The 16,990-nt window shown below is 42.3% G+C and overlaps 1 protein-coding gene across 1 annotated transcript in view; it reads left to right on the top strand.

Annotated features, from left to right (window-relative positions):
- The window catches only part of znf407 (zinc finger protein 407), a 153,096-nt gene that overhangs the window by 89,321 nt on the left and 46,785 nt on the right, over nt 1-16,990 (top strand). The window contains exons 5-7 of the mRNA XM_083919194.1: nt 1,086-1,252; nt 10,051-10,134; nt 11,967-12,087. Of these exons, the coding sequence (XP_083775320.1) occupies nt 1,086-1,252; nt 10,051-10,134; nt 11,967-12,087 (372 nt within the window). The remainder of the gene's footprint in view (nt 1-1,085; nt 1,253-10,050; nt 10,135-11,966; nt 12,088-16,990) is intronic.

Below are 16,990 nucleotides of genomic sequence, written 5' to 3' on the forward strand. Positions count from 1 at the left end.
TGCAAGACGAATGCTCCCCAAAACCCGACTTCATTTGTTTATGACTCGCACATTAGTCATTCTGTGCCTAAATTATAGCGCAGGGCTAAAGATTAATTCAAGCACAGGCTTTTTCTATTGTTTTTACTTCCGTGTGTTTTTGAAGCCTGATAATACAGCAGTTAAATATAGGTGCAAACGTCCTACACATTGTAAAAAATAAAACAACCAACTAAAAAACACAGCTTTTGTTGGGTGGTAGGTGTCTGTATGAATAATAAACAGAGGTACAGAAGGAACACCATGCATGTGCATATCCAGTAGTCACGTTTTGTCTTAAAAGAGGCTTTTGGCAAAATGCAGCAGAACGACGCACACCACATGTAATGTTAATTACGTGATGGTTGAAAAGACTTGTTTGTAGAGAAGTTAGGGTAGAGAGAAGCTCTGATACATGAGCCTTAAGAGCTAGGCGGGAGGTAAAATGTTGCTAACTGTTCATTTAGCCCCGGCTAAGTGGTCAGGGATGCTGGACAGGTGAACTCTATTCTCCCCACTGGCCCTGCGGGGGGTGTGTGTGTGTGTGTGTGTGTGTGTGTGTGTGTGTGTGTGTGTGTGTGTGTGTGTGTGTGTGTGTGTGTGTGTGTGTGTGTGTGTGTGTGTGTGTGTGTGTGTGTGTGTGTGTGTGTGTGTGTGTGTGTGTTTGTGTTTGTGTGTGTGTGTGTGTGTGTGTGTGTGTGTGTGTGTGTGTGTGTGTGTGTGAGACTGTAACAGAATTTCTCCAGTCCTCTGGGTCCTGGTGCAAAGCAGAGAATAAATGGTGCAGGTGGCAGGCCAGGACAGAAAAATCAATGCCTGCTTATACAGACATGACACACCAGCAGCCAACTGCATTCTGTGTGTGTGTGTGTGAGTGTGGGCGTAGATGTACAGCACACAGTCATACGGCCCTGTGCTCTGTGGCTGTGAGCGTGAGTATCCAGCAACCCCCATTTCCTCTCTCACCGGGTAGATTGTCGAGCATTTTACGTCAGCTTTGGGATCAGTAAATAACTCTTGTTTTTTTTCCCTCCTCCTCATTCCCCTCTGCCTCTCTTCTTCTGCAGGAAGTTTGAATGTGAGTTGTGCGAGCGCTCCTTCAGTGAAAAATGGGCCCTGAACAACCACATGAAACTACACAGTGGGGAGAAACCGTATAAGTGTGCCTGGCCATCCTGCCACTACGCCTTCCTCAACCTGTCGGCCATGAAGGACCACTACAGGACACACACAGGTGAGACAGTGAGAGCGGGTAACCTCCACCGTGAGCCGTTACTGCTGTATTCCTCCAACACGTTGACTGACACTCCTAACAGCGATTGAGATTTTCTCTTCACAGGCAAATAGTGTTTAATAAGTGCGAGACAAAGGGTTATTTAACAAGAACCACAATACTTGGATGAGACAAAATCTACTTTTTATTCTTTTATATCTGTAGACTATTTAACAAAGTTTATGTGTTATCTGTGAAAATCTCACATTATTCATGAATCTTCACAGCTTTGTTTGGGGAAAAAAACATACACACGTTTTTGGCCGATGGTAGCCATGACTTGTCCATCTGTACGGATTTTCGACATCCAGAGAAAGTCGAGAATTAGTTCTTGGTGGTTTTGCAGTCTCTCTTGTCAGATTGTTAAACCCTTACCCCCTGATTCTGATAGGACCACCACAATTGATGTTGTCAATTTTCAAAATTATCAAATATCACCAATTATGTTTGAATAGACATTAGATACCCAAACACAGAAGGAGAGAGATGTTTGGATTTCAATATTATTTTTTTCTGTCTGCCATCCTCCGGACTTGGAGGGTTTCGTGATGAGGGAATAAAGTTAGTGTGTATTCCCCAATCCAACTGGTTTTCATGTGTTTTTCCTCAAAATCCATCTGGTCACCAAGTGTGTTCTCCACAAACCCAGTGTTTTTTCCCCTATGTTGCAAAATTGTGAAAAAAAAGAAATAATTGAATACAGAAAAACTGGATTCGAGGATAACTCGGTGAAACAGAAAACATGATATCTAATATTCAATTCAGTGGCTATTGTCATTGTGTATTTTTTTTCTTTCAGGTTCCATCCAACCCTTTTTATTTCTGCACATTTAGTACAGTACACCGTGGGACTGTACTGAGTCGTGCTTTTTTACCTACTAAAAGCTTTGGATAGACAGATGGTGCGGTGGGCGGTGGGAGGATACTGTCTTGAATAATAGCCCCTCGATAGGAGCCCAAGTCAGGCTCTCTGAAAGTGTCTTTATGCTGCAGCCCAGCAGTTTCCCCTCGGCCTCAGTAATGTCCCACACACGGCTCCTTGATGCCCTTTTAAGTCAATGACAGAAGCAGCAGCAGCCAGTGGCCTGACAGTCTGACTGAGCGCTTGCAGGAGAGCCCTCCATCCGTCACGGGTGCCTGCTGTTTGTGTGTGCGTGTGTGTGCGTGTGTGTGCGTGCGTATGAGCGTGTGTGCGTGTGCGTGTGTGCGTGTGTGCGCGTGTGTGTGTGTGTGTGTGTGTGTGTGTGTGTGTGTGTGTGTGTGTGTGTGTGTGTGTGTGTGTGTGTGTGTGTGTGTGTGTGTGTGTGTGTGTGTGTGTGTGTGTGTGTGTGTGTGTGTGTGTGTGTGTGTGTGTGTGTGTGTGCGCGCGTGTGTGCGTGCATGCGTGCATGCGTGCGTGTGTGAGACACAGAGAGAGAGAGTGAAAGACTTGCTGGATGTTATTTTAAATGTGTTTTAACAGTGATGTAACGTCAAGGCGCCTCTCACATAATTAGACGTTTTATTTTCATTTGTTTCCAGCCCTCATCATTCCCCATCAGGAAGCTGGCATCATACTGTCACCTAGCTGTCACCTGGAGAGGTTTAGGCTGGTTTATGTGTCTGTGTGTGTCTTTGTGTGTCTTTGTGTGAGTTTGGCAGAGGAAACACAGACTTGAAGAGAGTGAGTAAAGTGATTGAGATGGAAACACTAAAGTGATGAAATCAGAAAGCTTGAAAGATCAAGGGTGACTGAGTATAAACATGAAAATACTGTAAGATAATTAAGATTGAAGCTGAAACAACCTCATTTTAGTGAGCGACAAGACCTTACTTGATTAGGAACACCCAAAAAAGCTAACATAATTTGCTCTACTGTGACCTACGACACTCCTTTGCCAGTTGTAATTGCTGCTGGGTTGGACGGTGAGCTACAGCTATACAATCACTGCAATCACATTCCAGCAGCCAACCTGACACACTGAAATATTATCTGCATGTGTGTGATCTGTTTAAAGGTGATAAATTGTCTCCTTCAGAGCACAGAGATGCAATACTAGTAAAATAAGTAGGAGATTTTAAAGTTGAGCTAATCTTTCCAGGGAACAGAACAGTCAGTAATGGAGGGGATGTGAGTTACAGTACAGTGTGTGTGTGTGTGTGTGTGTGTGTGTGTGTGTGTGTGTGTGTGTGTGTGTGTGTGTGTGTGTGTGTGTGTGTGTGTGTGTGTGTGTGTGTGTGTGTGTGTGTGTGTGTGTGTGTGTGTGTGTGTGTGTGTGTGTGTGTGTGTGTGTGTGTGTGTGTGTGTGTGTGTGTGTGTGTGTGTGTGTGTGTGTGTGTGTGTGTGTGTGTGTGTGTGTGTGTGTGTGTGTGTGTGTGTGTGTGCGTGCGTGCGTGCGTGCGTGCGTGCGCGCGCGCGCGCGTGCGTGCGCGCGCGGGCTATGTAGAGGCTCACAGGATGATGACTAACTGGGGAGTTTGTACTGGAGCTGGTGATACACAGTGCTATCCTTCTACCAAGAACTTTATAGTGGCAGGCCGTCAAATGTTTTAACAGGTTTCCCGCTTTAAAACAAATCAGCTAAAAACACTAAAAAGTCAGATACGGCATATGAAAGATATGGATATATTTACAATTAAGTAATGGCGCTTATGTTAGCTTAATTAGCAAGTCCCAGCTGTTGAAATGTGCTAGGGCTAGTTTCATACAGCACCCTGGTGGCTGGTGGAGAGAAATGAGGAGCTCCGTCCAAGGTAAGGTTGTCAAAACGATCGGAACTTCTTCAAAACCTTGTGTTTAAACGATACGATCTTCCTCAATTAAACATCGAAAGTTGCGAAGCTGTAAAAAAAAGCACATCACAAACTACACAGATGACACTGCGTAGCTTACTGGCGGTAGCATGCGGCTAACATTAGCTTACCAGCAGCCTGCACTTGCACTTTTCCAGACGCCATGGCCTCTGCCAGACCTGAAGTCACCAGTGTGGAAACATTTTGCCTTCCCTGCGACCTACAGTATGTAAACAGTAAAACGTATTGTGAATTCAGGTGCACCTCGTAGAAAATGTTGTAAAGTACCCTTCTGCTGTCTAGAAGCAACCTCTTTTGTAACAGCACTCTGTACAGGTTGTTGATACATTTTTTGCGTGCCTAGGTATAGAGTATAATTTTTTTTTGTACTAGTATTAAGCCGAAGCTTACAATTCTGGTATTGTGACAACCTTAGTCTTGGATCCATGCATTATTTTTCAAGTTCAAAAACTGTGCATGGTAAACTCCCTTTGTTATTATTGTAAACTGCATATGTGCCATGTGAGAATGGAGAAGGCGTAGTACAATAGTAACTGAGAAGGGCGGAACTTAGCCCATGGTCAGTTCAGCAATAAACACTTGATAAATGCAAACTCAATAATATTATATACATACATATACATATTTTGCATTTGCATCCTTGACCACATTGGAGCCGAACAAACAACCAACAGCAAAGAGTGACTACCAGAAAATGTCCCATTTCACCGTCCTGTGGATAGAGTTGCTGGTTGTCACATGCTGAGCCCCCCCTCCCCAAAAAAGAAAAAAAAAAAGTTAACCGTCTCCGTCTCCTGCCTCTAACGGGATTCATTGTTCCTCTGTGATTTGTGTGTTTTTTATGTTAATCGCTCCCTCCTCACCCACCGGTCGTGTCTGAGGGAGGGGAAGGAGGTCGGGGGTGGGGGATTCAGTGGTCGTCAGCCGCCAGGGTCATTTGTAACGGCTGATGAATGAGCGACTCAAATAAATAAATAAGCGCACTGCATCTGACCCACCCAGCTTTTCCCAGGCTCTTGGGCGTTGTGGGGAGGGAGGGGGGCAGGGGAAGGTTGAACACAGTGACAGGGCCACAATTGATTTCCTCATTGCTTCAGTTTGTCGCTTAATCTGGCGATATGCTGATAAATCTTCGCACTTTGTCAATTAATTTCCCTGAAAAATGAGACCCAAAATGGCGAGCACATCAATACAGCAGCGGATTCCGTGTCAAAAATTAAGCGGTAAAATTAATTGCCCTCCCATCCGCTCCAGCTAAAACATAACTAATGAGGGAGGCAATTATAGCTGCATGCAGACGCCTCTAGGGTTATTTAAAACACACACACGCACACACGCACACACACACACACACACACACACACATACTGTATATATATAAATATATATATATATATATATAAAACATACAATATATATTCACACACACATGCAAAGAGAGGTTGTATATTTTGACTTCAAAGTTCTTTTATTGTCTCAAAATAACGCATATTTAACTCCAGTAAGGGTGGCGGGGGTTGAGGTGTATCATGGGAATAAAAGAGAAGAAGCAATGAGCCAATATTCAAAATGCCAAAAAGTTTAAGGGCTCTAAGTGCAGACACATAAGCAGGAAATGTAATTTTTAGGGCATGCCTGGCACTAGATTTGTCATATAAATTTGTCATTTATTAGTGTAAATGATACTCATTTATATCAAAACATTGTTCCTTTAAAGGCCAGCTACGATGGGTTTGAAAAGTGAACCTGTGCGAATCGGCTAACCAATGCACCTTTTTAAGGGTGAACAGGATTAAATGAAGTCAATAGAAGGTTGTATTGTGGTCGGGGGGGGGCAGCCACATCCTCATCCTCCAGTGTTGACAGCGGCACGTCACTCTTCTACTACCCTACCTCGCCGTCCCCACCCAGGTCCTCAGAGGGCTCACCGCCACAGAGCAGCAGATGAAAAGCACACATGTAATTTATCGCCAACGTTTCCTCCTCAAGAATAATTGTGGCGACCGCGGCTGGTAGCAGGGATCGATGGCTATGGATTTTTCTGTGGTGGGGTCTTGTAGCGTTGGTTGTAATGAGAGATGGAAGGGAGGGAGGGAGGAGAGGAGGAGAGGGGAGGATGGAGGAGGGACCGGTGCCGTTTTTTAATCGGGAAAAAATCTCAGACCAGATCCTTAACTATTTCTGAGTTTAGAGCCACAGGAATAAAGAAGAAGTTTTGTTTGTTTGTTTGTTTTTGCATTAAAGGCCCTGAAACATATTTCATCTCTGTTCCCACATGAACACAAAATGATCTTCCAAACCGTTTTGGATACATCACATGACATGTTTCTGTATTTGTTTTTGTCTCTTTTCACTGGTTTGTAGTGGGCAAGGCTCAGCCACAGAAAGATGAAGTCAAGAACTTATGTGCTCCATTCAGGCTTTAGCATACTTGAATCAAAATGGGACTACAGTTGCTGGTTTTTACCGTTTTTTGACTGTTGCAAAATTATTTTCTTTGTAAAGATATGGTGCCGTAATGGCGTCCTCAGCAGAGAAAGAAGTTACTCTCCCTCTGTGTGTGTTGTAATCGGCGGTTCTTAGTTGTTTGTTGTGATAGACAGTTGGGCCGGCGTGCATGTTACTGCATGTGGACGTGAAAAAACATCACTATTTGACATATCAAGGAACGGTTTGTGAGAGCCACATGGAGGCAATCACAGTCCACTTTATTTCAGTATTTTCCTGTACAGCTCCTTTAAACCCATAATGAATAATACCACTTTAGCTTGGATTGCTCTATGCTCCAGCTTTGTCATGACATGTCAAAATATGAAAGGTTTCCTTTTATTTTTGTCTCATCATTTTTTCTCCTTATTGCTGTGGTTGTCAGAGATCTTTGTCCTTCATTTTCTACTTTGGAGGTTTATTCAACCTAAACTACACCAGAATACTCTGTATAGCACATTTTCACATTTTGTGATATTTTTTACATCAGACATCAGGTATTTAGAACAGCAAATATAAAAGGTGATATTGTGCAGCCACAGAAAGTAGCAGAATGGACATTTATATCAAAACATTGTTCCTTTAAAGGCCAGCCACAATGTGTTTGAAAAGTGAACCTGTGCGAATTGGCCAACCAATGCACCTTTTAAAGGTTGTTTTTCTCCCCTCTAAGTGGCACTGCATTAAAACTCTTCTCACAGTCGAGTGGCTTTAAATGGGTGTAATAGAGGAAACTTGAGGCTGCTTTGTCTCTGCGGACTCGCTGAAAGCTGCTATCTGTGCAGTGGAGGAGCAGGGCACCACTGAGGCCCAGCTGGAAGAGTCACCCAAATGTGTTACCAGTGTGTGGCGAGAGCTGGAGTTCAACATCAGCATTTAGATGAATATCTAAGTGATGGGGTCTCAGCCGCACACGATGTACACATATGCAGCCTTTGTCTGTGTGTTAGAATGTGTGGCACCTACAGTGTTTCCATGTTTGTGCTGGTGTGTGGAAATGTGTTACTAGTACACCACATGCAGTTTGATATGTCTGTCTGTACATGGGAATATCTGCATCTAGGTGTGTGTGTGTGTGTGTGTGTGTGTGTTGGGTGTGTGTGTTGGGTGTGTGTGTGTGTGTGTGTGTGTGTGTGTGTGTGTGTGTGTGTGTGTGTGTGTGTGTGTGTGTGTGTGTGTGTGTGTGTGTGTGTGTGTGTGTGTGTGTGTGTGTGTGTGTGTGTGTGTGTGTGTGTGTCCATTATATAAATGTATTTGCACATGCATGTGTTTCCGTGAGTGATTCTTATCACAAATGTCGCTGTGTGTGTGCGCAGAAGTGTGTGACTGCCTCCGTGCAGTGGCAGAGAGAAAGAGAGAGGCAGAAAGGGAGAGGGAGAGAGAGCATCATGCTGTTAATGACAGAGCCAGATGCAGGGAAGAGAGGAGGAGTGTAAAAAAGCTCTCCACGCTCCCCATCTGGAAGGCATCGCCCCCAAATGAAGTTGTACAAAACCATCCCATTGATAATAAAGCTAATTTTTATGGCTCTGACAAGTATGTAATTATGTTCAGCGGTGCTTTTCAGATTTTATCACAGTCAATAAACCACACTGGCAATTTCCCGTCCCCCATTTGACATATTTACACGGATCCATCTGATTGGAGGAATTAGTTAGCTGTGAGAGCTCTGATGGATATACACTAGTGATCTGTGACTTCTGCTTGGCTCATCTGTTAGCCAACTAGACCCGCTGCTCATCTGTTCAGTCTGTCTCTTCTCTTCTCGCTTTCTGCCTTTCTCCGCCTTTACACATTTCTCCCAATCCATTAACACAATATTTCCTACTTCTTTGTCTTTACTCGAGCTCTCACTTCCTTGCTGAGTGGCACCTCAGCAGTATTTCTTAGTGAAAGTATCACTCACTCCTTCCTAAACCAGACTTTCTTACTCGAAAGGATTCAAGGATTTCCCAAATCTACTTCCATAAGCTTCCACTAACCCCTCAGTATTACAGCTTATCATTATACTACTAATTGTATTTTTTTTTTAGTAATGGCAATGCAACTTTGAAATTAAAAGTATTAGTAACAGATTAATTATACTGAGTTATATTAAGTCGAGGCAAACAGAGGGAAAAAAATAGAAAAATCTCATGAATTGTGTAGCTTCACGTACTCATGTGAAATAAAAACAGGCAGTATAAGGAGTTTATTACTGTGTAAAAGTAATATGGATCAAAAGCACATCAAGACATAGATTAATACATAACCTACTTGATACATATAAACATTTTTGCCTTAGTTTATTAATGTTATGCTATTATGCTAATCAGGCTTGTGTAACCCTCGCTCTTTCTGCCAGACTAAACCATGCATACATCTAGAATACATTCATCAAAATAGCCAACAAAGTTAGATCATAACGATGAAACTCAATTGGAATTAACGTCCCTAAATATTAAAGGTTGGATGCTCTTTTACAGTTTTACCATTACGAAATATCTTGATTTTTGTTTCCTGTCAACATGCACCTGTATGTGGCAGGAAGCATGATATTATGGCTTTCTTTTCAAGGTCCTATTTAAGGGATAGTTTAATAATAAAAAAAATAATAGTTGGAACATTTTTAAATGTACTGTACACTATAAGTCCCCCGTCTTTCTCTTGGCCATTCAGTCCCCGTCTGCAAAGGTTCTTCTTCTGTATACTCCGCCTCATAAATGTATCCTTTGGTCTCTGTCATAATCACTCACTTTTATGTTCTTGTATTTGTGTATTGCATAAACCACGAAAAGACTGACCCCAGAGGCTGATCTGATCGTAATACAGTGTGCTTTTCTGTAGGAATTCACTGAGAAAGTGTAGTTCCAAAAGAAAGGGTTGTCTGACAGTGAGGTCAAGTGGTGAAAATATGCTAAATATACTGAACACTTTTTAAGTGACTAAAGTAGGTGCAGCTGCTGCCCCCCGTCCACAGCAGCTTCCTTATCAGTTCTCCTGTCTGGTGAACATGCTAACTGTCATCCGCTGTAAATAACACACTGACTGTAGATAGTACCTCATACATATACAACTCATACAACAAATTGTTTTGAGTTATTAGATCTTGTGTCGTATTCTCATGCTGTGGTCTCTGTCATTTTTTATTAGTTATTATAACATTTATTAGCACTCACAGAAGTATTTTTTTACCTACAGGAGTATTACAACTTCAGGGCAGCATCACTAAAGCAAAATCCTAAAAGTCAAGCTACATGAGTGGTGACACGATGGTAGAGGTTGTAAAAAGTTAAGCCAGATTATTAGGAGAAAACATTTTTGTATTTTGAATCAGTGTTTAAAGGAATAATCAATAAATAAAGTAGAAATGAGACAACAGTTAACCTTTCCCTCTCTCTTATTGTGTTTTGTTTTACCATTTTTCTTCTAAGATGTTTCCTCTCCACTACAGTCCATAATGCATTATGCTTCCTTCCTTTCTCAATCTGTCTCCACAGGCGAGAAGTCTTATCTGTGTGACCTGTGTGGTTTTGCTGGAGGCACAAGACACGCCCTCACCAAACACAGACGGCAACATACAGGTAAGCCCCAACACACATATCCTGAACTCATGTCCAAAACTAATCCAAGCACACATGCTAACTGTGCAGACCTGATTGACACTGCAAGATCTGTACAACCCAGCCACAGTTTTAGCAGTTTAATGTCTCACACACACACGCATGCACGCACGCTTGCACGCACACACACACACACACACACACACACACACACACACACACACACACACACACACACACACACACACACACACACACACACACACACACACGCACGCACATCAATGTGACATGCTGCTGTCAGTGATAGGCATGTGTACCAGTATGCCTGACTGAATCTGAGATTTTTAATTTCAGTTATCATTTCACCATGTCATTCTGTCGCTTAGGGAAATTGCATTTTTCAGATAGGCTGTCAATAACGAGTGTTTTTTTGGAAATTGGGATAGTGAAACAAATACTGTTCTTAACTGTTGTCTGGCAGGCGCCCAAGGATCAAGAATCCTGTTATAAATATTCATCTAGTTTTTCATAATTCATTTTGTTTGCTCCTCAGTTTCTCCGCCATTTCCCCCGGAAACCTCCAATTTCTGTCCTCCTCTCCCGTGTTGACATGTGTCAATTCCACTGATTTAGCTGCATATTCAAACCTGTTGTCATGCAGCTGCACATGAAGGGACCTACCTGTCTGACTGTGTTTCTCTTGTCAGAGTTTGACTGATACAGGTTTTACAGAAGGCCACTGCTACTGCCAAAACTTCTCTGATTTAAGTTTTTTATAGACAACATTGTGCCATTGTTAAGTATCTTCAAATATTTCCCCTTTGTTGCGATAAATGAACAAGGAGTTAGTGGCTAATCTAGTTACTGTCAGTATGGAAATGTCACTGAGCAGCTCCTTAAAGCAGGGTATTTGAAATAAATAAATATTAATCATACAAGACTCTGCCAGCTATGGACAATTTTCCAACTTGTTGTTACACCCATAGACATCCGCCCTGCCACTTTGATTTTAAGTTGAATATAAACCTTAACCTTGTGAGCATGCCTGTAAGTCTCTCTCTGTAAGATTAATGGGTATGTGTCAAATATGGTAATCATACAGTATATCATCTAATGATAGAAATCTAGCTTCTGAACTTCCATCAAAATCTAACTCATCATATTTCATGGAGATGCATTCATAAGTTTCAAACATCCTGCTGACAGAACACAACCCTACTTTGACACTTCAACTCATTTTTAATGTTTTTTTAGGTCAAAAATTCAGCTGAAACTTCAACTGTACTGTATATTGTGCTTCAGCCTCAATTGAACCTTTTTCTTTCTTTCTCTGTCTACAGTTCAACCGCTTTCATAATTTACTGTTTTTATTTCTTGCTATTCAATTATTAGTCAACTACTTACAGTTGTTACACAGGCTGACAAATAACTGCCAACAGCGACTAAGTGGAAATATTAAATTATTTCAGCAATTACACTTCAAGTGATTTCAATTCTTCAATCTTAATCTTATTGTACCAGAGTACTATGGGAGGCAGCGCATACTCCAAACCCTTCACGAGCAGCTGCATTATCAATTAGCAAAGCTCAACATGCACACAGTGAAGTTGGCAGCAGCCACACGTTACTGATGAAAATGTAGCTTTTATAGCTTAAGTGAAGTGAATTCAGAACTATTTAATAGTATTAAAGAGTTAATTTCGATTTTTGAAGCTAGCTCAATGATGTCACACGTAAGCCAAACCGTGTCAGTTGTAGCCTGGGTTATATATGTGTGTCTATGTGTTTATGTCATCTTGATCTGATCACCATTGTCTGTGTCTTATCTTTTTAACCCCTCCACCCCACAGGAGAGAGACCCTTCAAATGTAAGCTGTGCAACTTCGCCTCCACCACACAGTCCCACCTATCGCGGCACAAGCGCGTTCACACTGGGGAGAAACCATACCGCTGCCCCTGGTGCGACTACAGGTACCGGCTCATTGACCCCACACATGGTCGGTGGCACTGATGGCAGCCACTGTGGCACTGGTGATCAGGGGCTTGATAGGTGGGGGGGAAGAAGGGTCCGTGCAGAGTATGTATGTGAGGGAGTGTGATAGCAGGTGGAATTGTAGGGTACTTGGGAGGGTTGGGGGATGGCGTTAATGCTATAGGCTTTTGTGTGTGTGTGTGTGTGTGTGTGTGTGTGTGTGTGTGTGTGTGTGTGTGTGTGTGTGTGTGTGTGTGTGTGTGTGTGTGTGTGTGTGTGTGTGTGTGTGTGTGTGTGTGTGTGTGTGTGTGTGTGTGTGTGTGTGTGTGTGTGTGTGTGTGTGTGTGTTTGTCTGTGTGTGTGTTTGGGGTGGGAGAGGTGGAGGCCAGACAGGTCTAATCTCCACAGCACGGCTCCATCTCATCACTCTACCATCATCAGCAGGCCCAGCCAGATCTCCCCAACACGCACGCACGCACGCTCTCTCTCTCACTCACACACTCTCACACTCTTGCACACATAGATACACACGCAATGTCACTGTCACTGGCAGGTCCCTGTCATTAAAACACCATCATACCACATCAGTAATTACACAGGAAATTGTCGGTGAAATTGAAAAAGTTTTGGCTGGCGTTGCACATCTCCATCTCTCTCTCTCCCTCCCTCCATCTCCCCTTGTCTCTTTCTCTCTCTGTCTCTCTCTCTCTCTTTCTCTCTCGCTCTCTCTCTCTCTCTGTTTGGGTTTCTCTCTTTCTCTCATCCTGTGCTTCCCCGTCAGGTTGTGGCAGGAGAGTGTGAAAGGGAATGATCTCAAACCCATCATTGGTTTTAGATGTACTCTTCATTCGTTTTTTCCCCTCTGTGACAAAGTCATTTCGGCAGCTTGCTACACCTGCTCCGCTGCAGTGAAGCGCTCCACTCATTTCCAAGTCTTTTGTATGCAGTCCAACTTAGAAAAAAAAAGAAATGCTGAGATGTTGAGAGTTGAATTGTAGTCGGGCAATTATTTTGCAATTATCAAAGGATTATCTCCCCTTGTTCCTAAAGTTCTCATGAAGTATCTCCTGACTTTATCAATTAAGGATCCAACAGTTTATGGGTTTTGTTTGATTTAAGATGCATATAACATGCTTTGAGATTTTTGTGCCTGAATCATTACAAGTGTCATTCAATAGCAAAGGAAGACTGCATCATGACTTTTAATATTTGCTCATCTGAGTTCAATTACAAGGTTAGAGTGACAATATATGGTTGATTTTGTTATTAGTCACGCTCCAGGGGTGACAGCGCTTTCATTCAGATTGAAATATGGTAACAACTATTGGATGAACCTCACTTATGCTGGTGATAGATTCACCTTTTGTCTATTGTCACCATGAGGTCAACCGTTTTGTTTCAACAACTAGTAGGTGGATTGCCATGAAATTGTGTATGGTCATTCATGGTGCTCAGAGGATGAATTCTAATGGCTTTGGGGACTTTTCATCAAGCACCGGAAGAAAATCTTACCACTTATCCAGTGAAATATCTAACTTTCTGATTGGCTCAAAACTTTGTACAGAAATGTTTTTGATAAGATGAATCCTGCTGACTTTTATGAAGCCCAGACTTTCCATCTAGTGGCATCATCAGGTCAAAACAATGTTTTTCTCCAAGTTTTTGGTTAATGACCAAATACTACTAATTATTTCCCATCAGACTCAGCTGTAATTATGGTGTTTTTTTGCTTATTAGAACACGCTAAACTAAGATGGTGAACCCTGTAAAACACTTAAATGCTATATATGTAAGCATGTTAACATGCTGATGTTAAAAACACCGTTGTGCCAAAGTCCAGTAAGAATTTGTTTTACCCAGAATTCCATTCATGCTAGAAAATGCATTTTGTACCTCATAGGAAACTAAACCTCAGAACCATAAACTGTATATAAAGATGGACGGCTTGACAACTCCCTGAAAGTAAAGCCAAAATATCTTGATCGCCCTCTGCTGGCTGCAGTATGGGTCAGATACCCGCCTCTCCATGTTAGCGGATGGGACACCAAATACATTTTTCCGGAAGATGGTTTCTGTCAAGTGTTGGTGGTTTTTATTACACTAATGTTTGTTGATGCATGTACTAATTATTCTGAAAAGTTTCATTTCTATTAGTTATTTGATGCTATAAAAACAGCGTGTTTAGGTGGGTGTATGGGTGGGACTTGGATGCTGCCTTATCCCTAGTGCAGAGACAACAGACTGCAAAATTAGAATATCACACCACCTATATCCAGGATATTTTCTCTTCACTTTTGTACAGTGGTAGGAAGTGGAGACGAGCTGTTCATACTGTATTTATATACAGTCAATGTTCGCCACCCAGAAAAGAACAACAGCAAGACTTTCTGTATGATGATGAAGACACCATCTTGCAAACATTTGTTAAATTCTGTAGAGATGGCTCATTAAACTTACTGGATCAAAGCCTCTAAGTATTGAAAATGAAACAAACAAAACAAAAAAAAAAATCATATAAATTGGTTGATTGTTTTCCCTCAAGGGTAAACTTTGGTTCCATATCAAACCACTACAGTAGACTTACCTCAGTATCAGAGGAATACTGTACATAGACGAGCCAAATGCCCCTGGCCCCATTGTTCCCACACTGATACTTAATGATCATTACAGCTAGTGGCAATGAAACAGTAAATTAGAAGCCCAATTAACATTTTGGTGGCCCCAGGGGTTCTGAGAGGTCCAAAGGGCAGTGAAGGGAGGGGCAAGGTGGGAGGAGGAGGAGGAGGAGGAGGAGGAGGAGGAGGTTGGGGAAGCGCCCCGCTGGCTTACTAATGTGAGGATGAGGAATTGAATGCAGGGGCCTCAGACAGCGGCAAGGGCCCTTGCCTCCACTCTGCTTTTACACAGTGAATACATGTTTAAAACCCTGACGTCTCTAGTGGCCTGACCACGATAAAGAGCAACTAGAAGAGTGTGCACGTTTGACCTTTCAGCGTAAGCTTGTGAAATAAATCCGGTGCCGTTGTAGAGACATATTTAAGTCTAAACCAAATGAAGCAGTTGTGTGATTGACAGTTCTTGTTCATAGAAACTATTTAAATCTGTTTTACAGGTATACATCTGATTTCCGCTATTAAAATATCCATATTAAATGTTATGGATGATATCTAATGACATCATCCTTCCCACTTGATACAATGTGATCCCCATCAAGGCTGCTCCTCAAATACATGTAAATGAGGAGGGAGTGAATGAGCTATCAAATGCCACTCATCTCCTATTCAGACAGAGATGGATAATAGAGGGGGATAATTATAGTTGGGGAACAGTGATAAAAATATTCTAATGATATTGCACTGGGAGTCCTGGGCTGTCAATTAATGATGCCTATTTGACTATTCTCCAGCTATTTATGCAAGCCCCAAAACTTCTCTACTTCAGTGTTTAAGGAGTAATTTCTATTGTTTTCAATGAGGACTCATTAAAGTCACAGTTGCATCTTAAGCGGTCTAATTGATATGTAGCCTCTGACTCCTGCCGCGTTACCATCCTTCTGGGGCTATTATTGTTTATTGAATGCCGCAGCATTCATATTTCAATCTACCTGTTAAAATAGCGTTTCAATCCGAGGCGATGGCGGCTTTGAGGATGACACACTTACTGTCAATGCCAGTAAGGTTTGCGACCTTGTAAAGTGAAGGGAGAGATGAGGGAGGAGGGGGAGACATTAATGATGATAACTGGGCCTCCTTGGCAGAATAAGATCCAAATAGCACCAGTGATCCAAATACACCCCCCTCCCAACTCTTAACGCACACAAAGAAACACATTTAAATCTCCTCTAATGAAGCGCCTCTCAATTACACCTCTCCCATTACCATACACTCGTTGGGAGGAGGAATATGGAAATGGCTAAAATAAAGGGGAGAGACAGAAAGAGGCAGAGAAGGGGTGATCCATTGAGCATCAGTATGGCTGATTCCCATGCTGAGTGCATGGAAGTTGAAACAGTGTTGGACTAATTAATACAGTGTATAGTAGGAGGGCTGGTGTGGGCTTTCACTAACTGTGACACCTGCTGACTCCTAAATGCACGTTGTGTTGTTTTAATATGACAATTACTCCATTACCATATCTGAGAGATAGCATGGCCCCCCTAGGAATCCACCCGCGCTCTCTTTAGAACCTTTTAGCTCTGCTTCAAATTTTATCTATTTATGCTCGCACTTTCGAATAAGAAATCAGTTCACTTTTAGTATGCAATGCATTTTTTAGCAGCATGATTTGCGATAATTCATGAGCATGTGACAGTTCTTTTTCATTAAGCAGAAGAACAGTCAACAGATGTGGCCATGATTTTTCTGTGAACTTGTTATTGTTTTGCTAGTGATGGCTGATAAAGTCATAACAACTATGTGCCAATCTGCTGGATAAATAATCGAGAGTATATTTCAATAAAAATCGATAAACATAATATAAACATGTTATGTTTAAAACATAAATCAATGGTTTTCCTATCAGGCCTTAGTCCAAGGTTCATCATCTGTGCCTCCCTTTTTTAAATTCTAAGAAATGGTAAATTGACTTTTATAGCGCCTTTCTAGTCTTCTGACCCCTCAAGGCGCTTTTACGCTCCTTGCCACATTCACCCATTCACACACTGATGGGCTGACATGCATCTGCTCTTCAGGAGCTACTCGTCTAACCATTCAGACACACATTCACACACCAGTGGCACAGCCTTAGAGAAAGTACTCACACTGTCCTTCCGCACCGGGCCAAAACCGTTTTTTCGGCTAAAGCCTAGTGCGTTTGACCAATGTGAGTGCACCCGCTCCGCGCATAACTGCGGACAAAAGCCCACCTGAGAGAGGTGGGCTTTTGTAGAGCGCGTTTGCACAT

Source organism: Echiichthys vipera (genome assembly GCF_963691815.1).
Source record: "Echiichthys vipera genome assembly, chromosome: 8".
NCBI lineage: Eukaryota > Metazoa > Chordata > Actinopteri > Perciformes > Trachinidae > Echiichthys > Echiichthys vipera.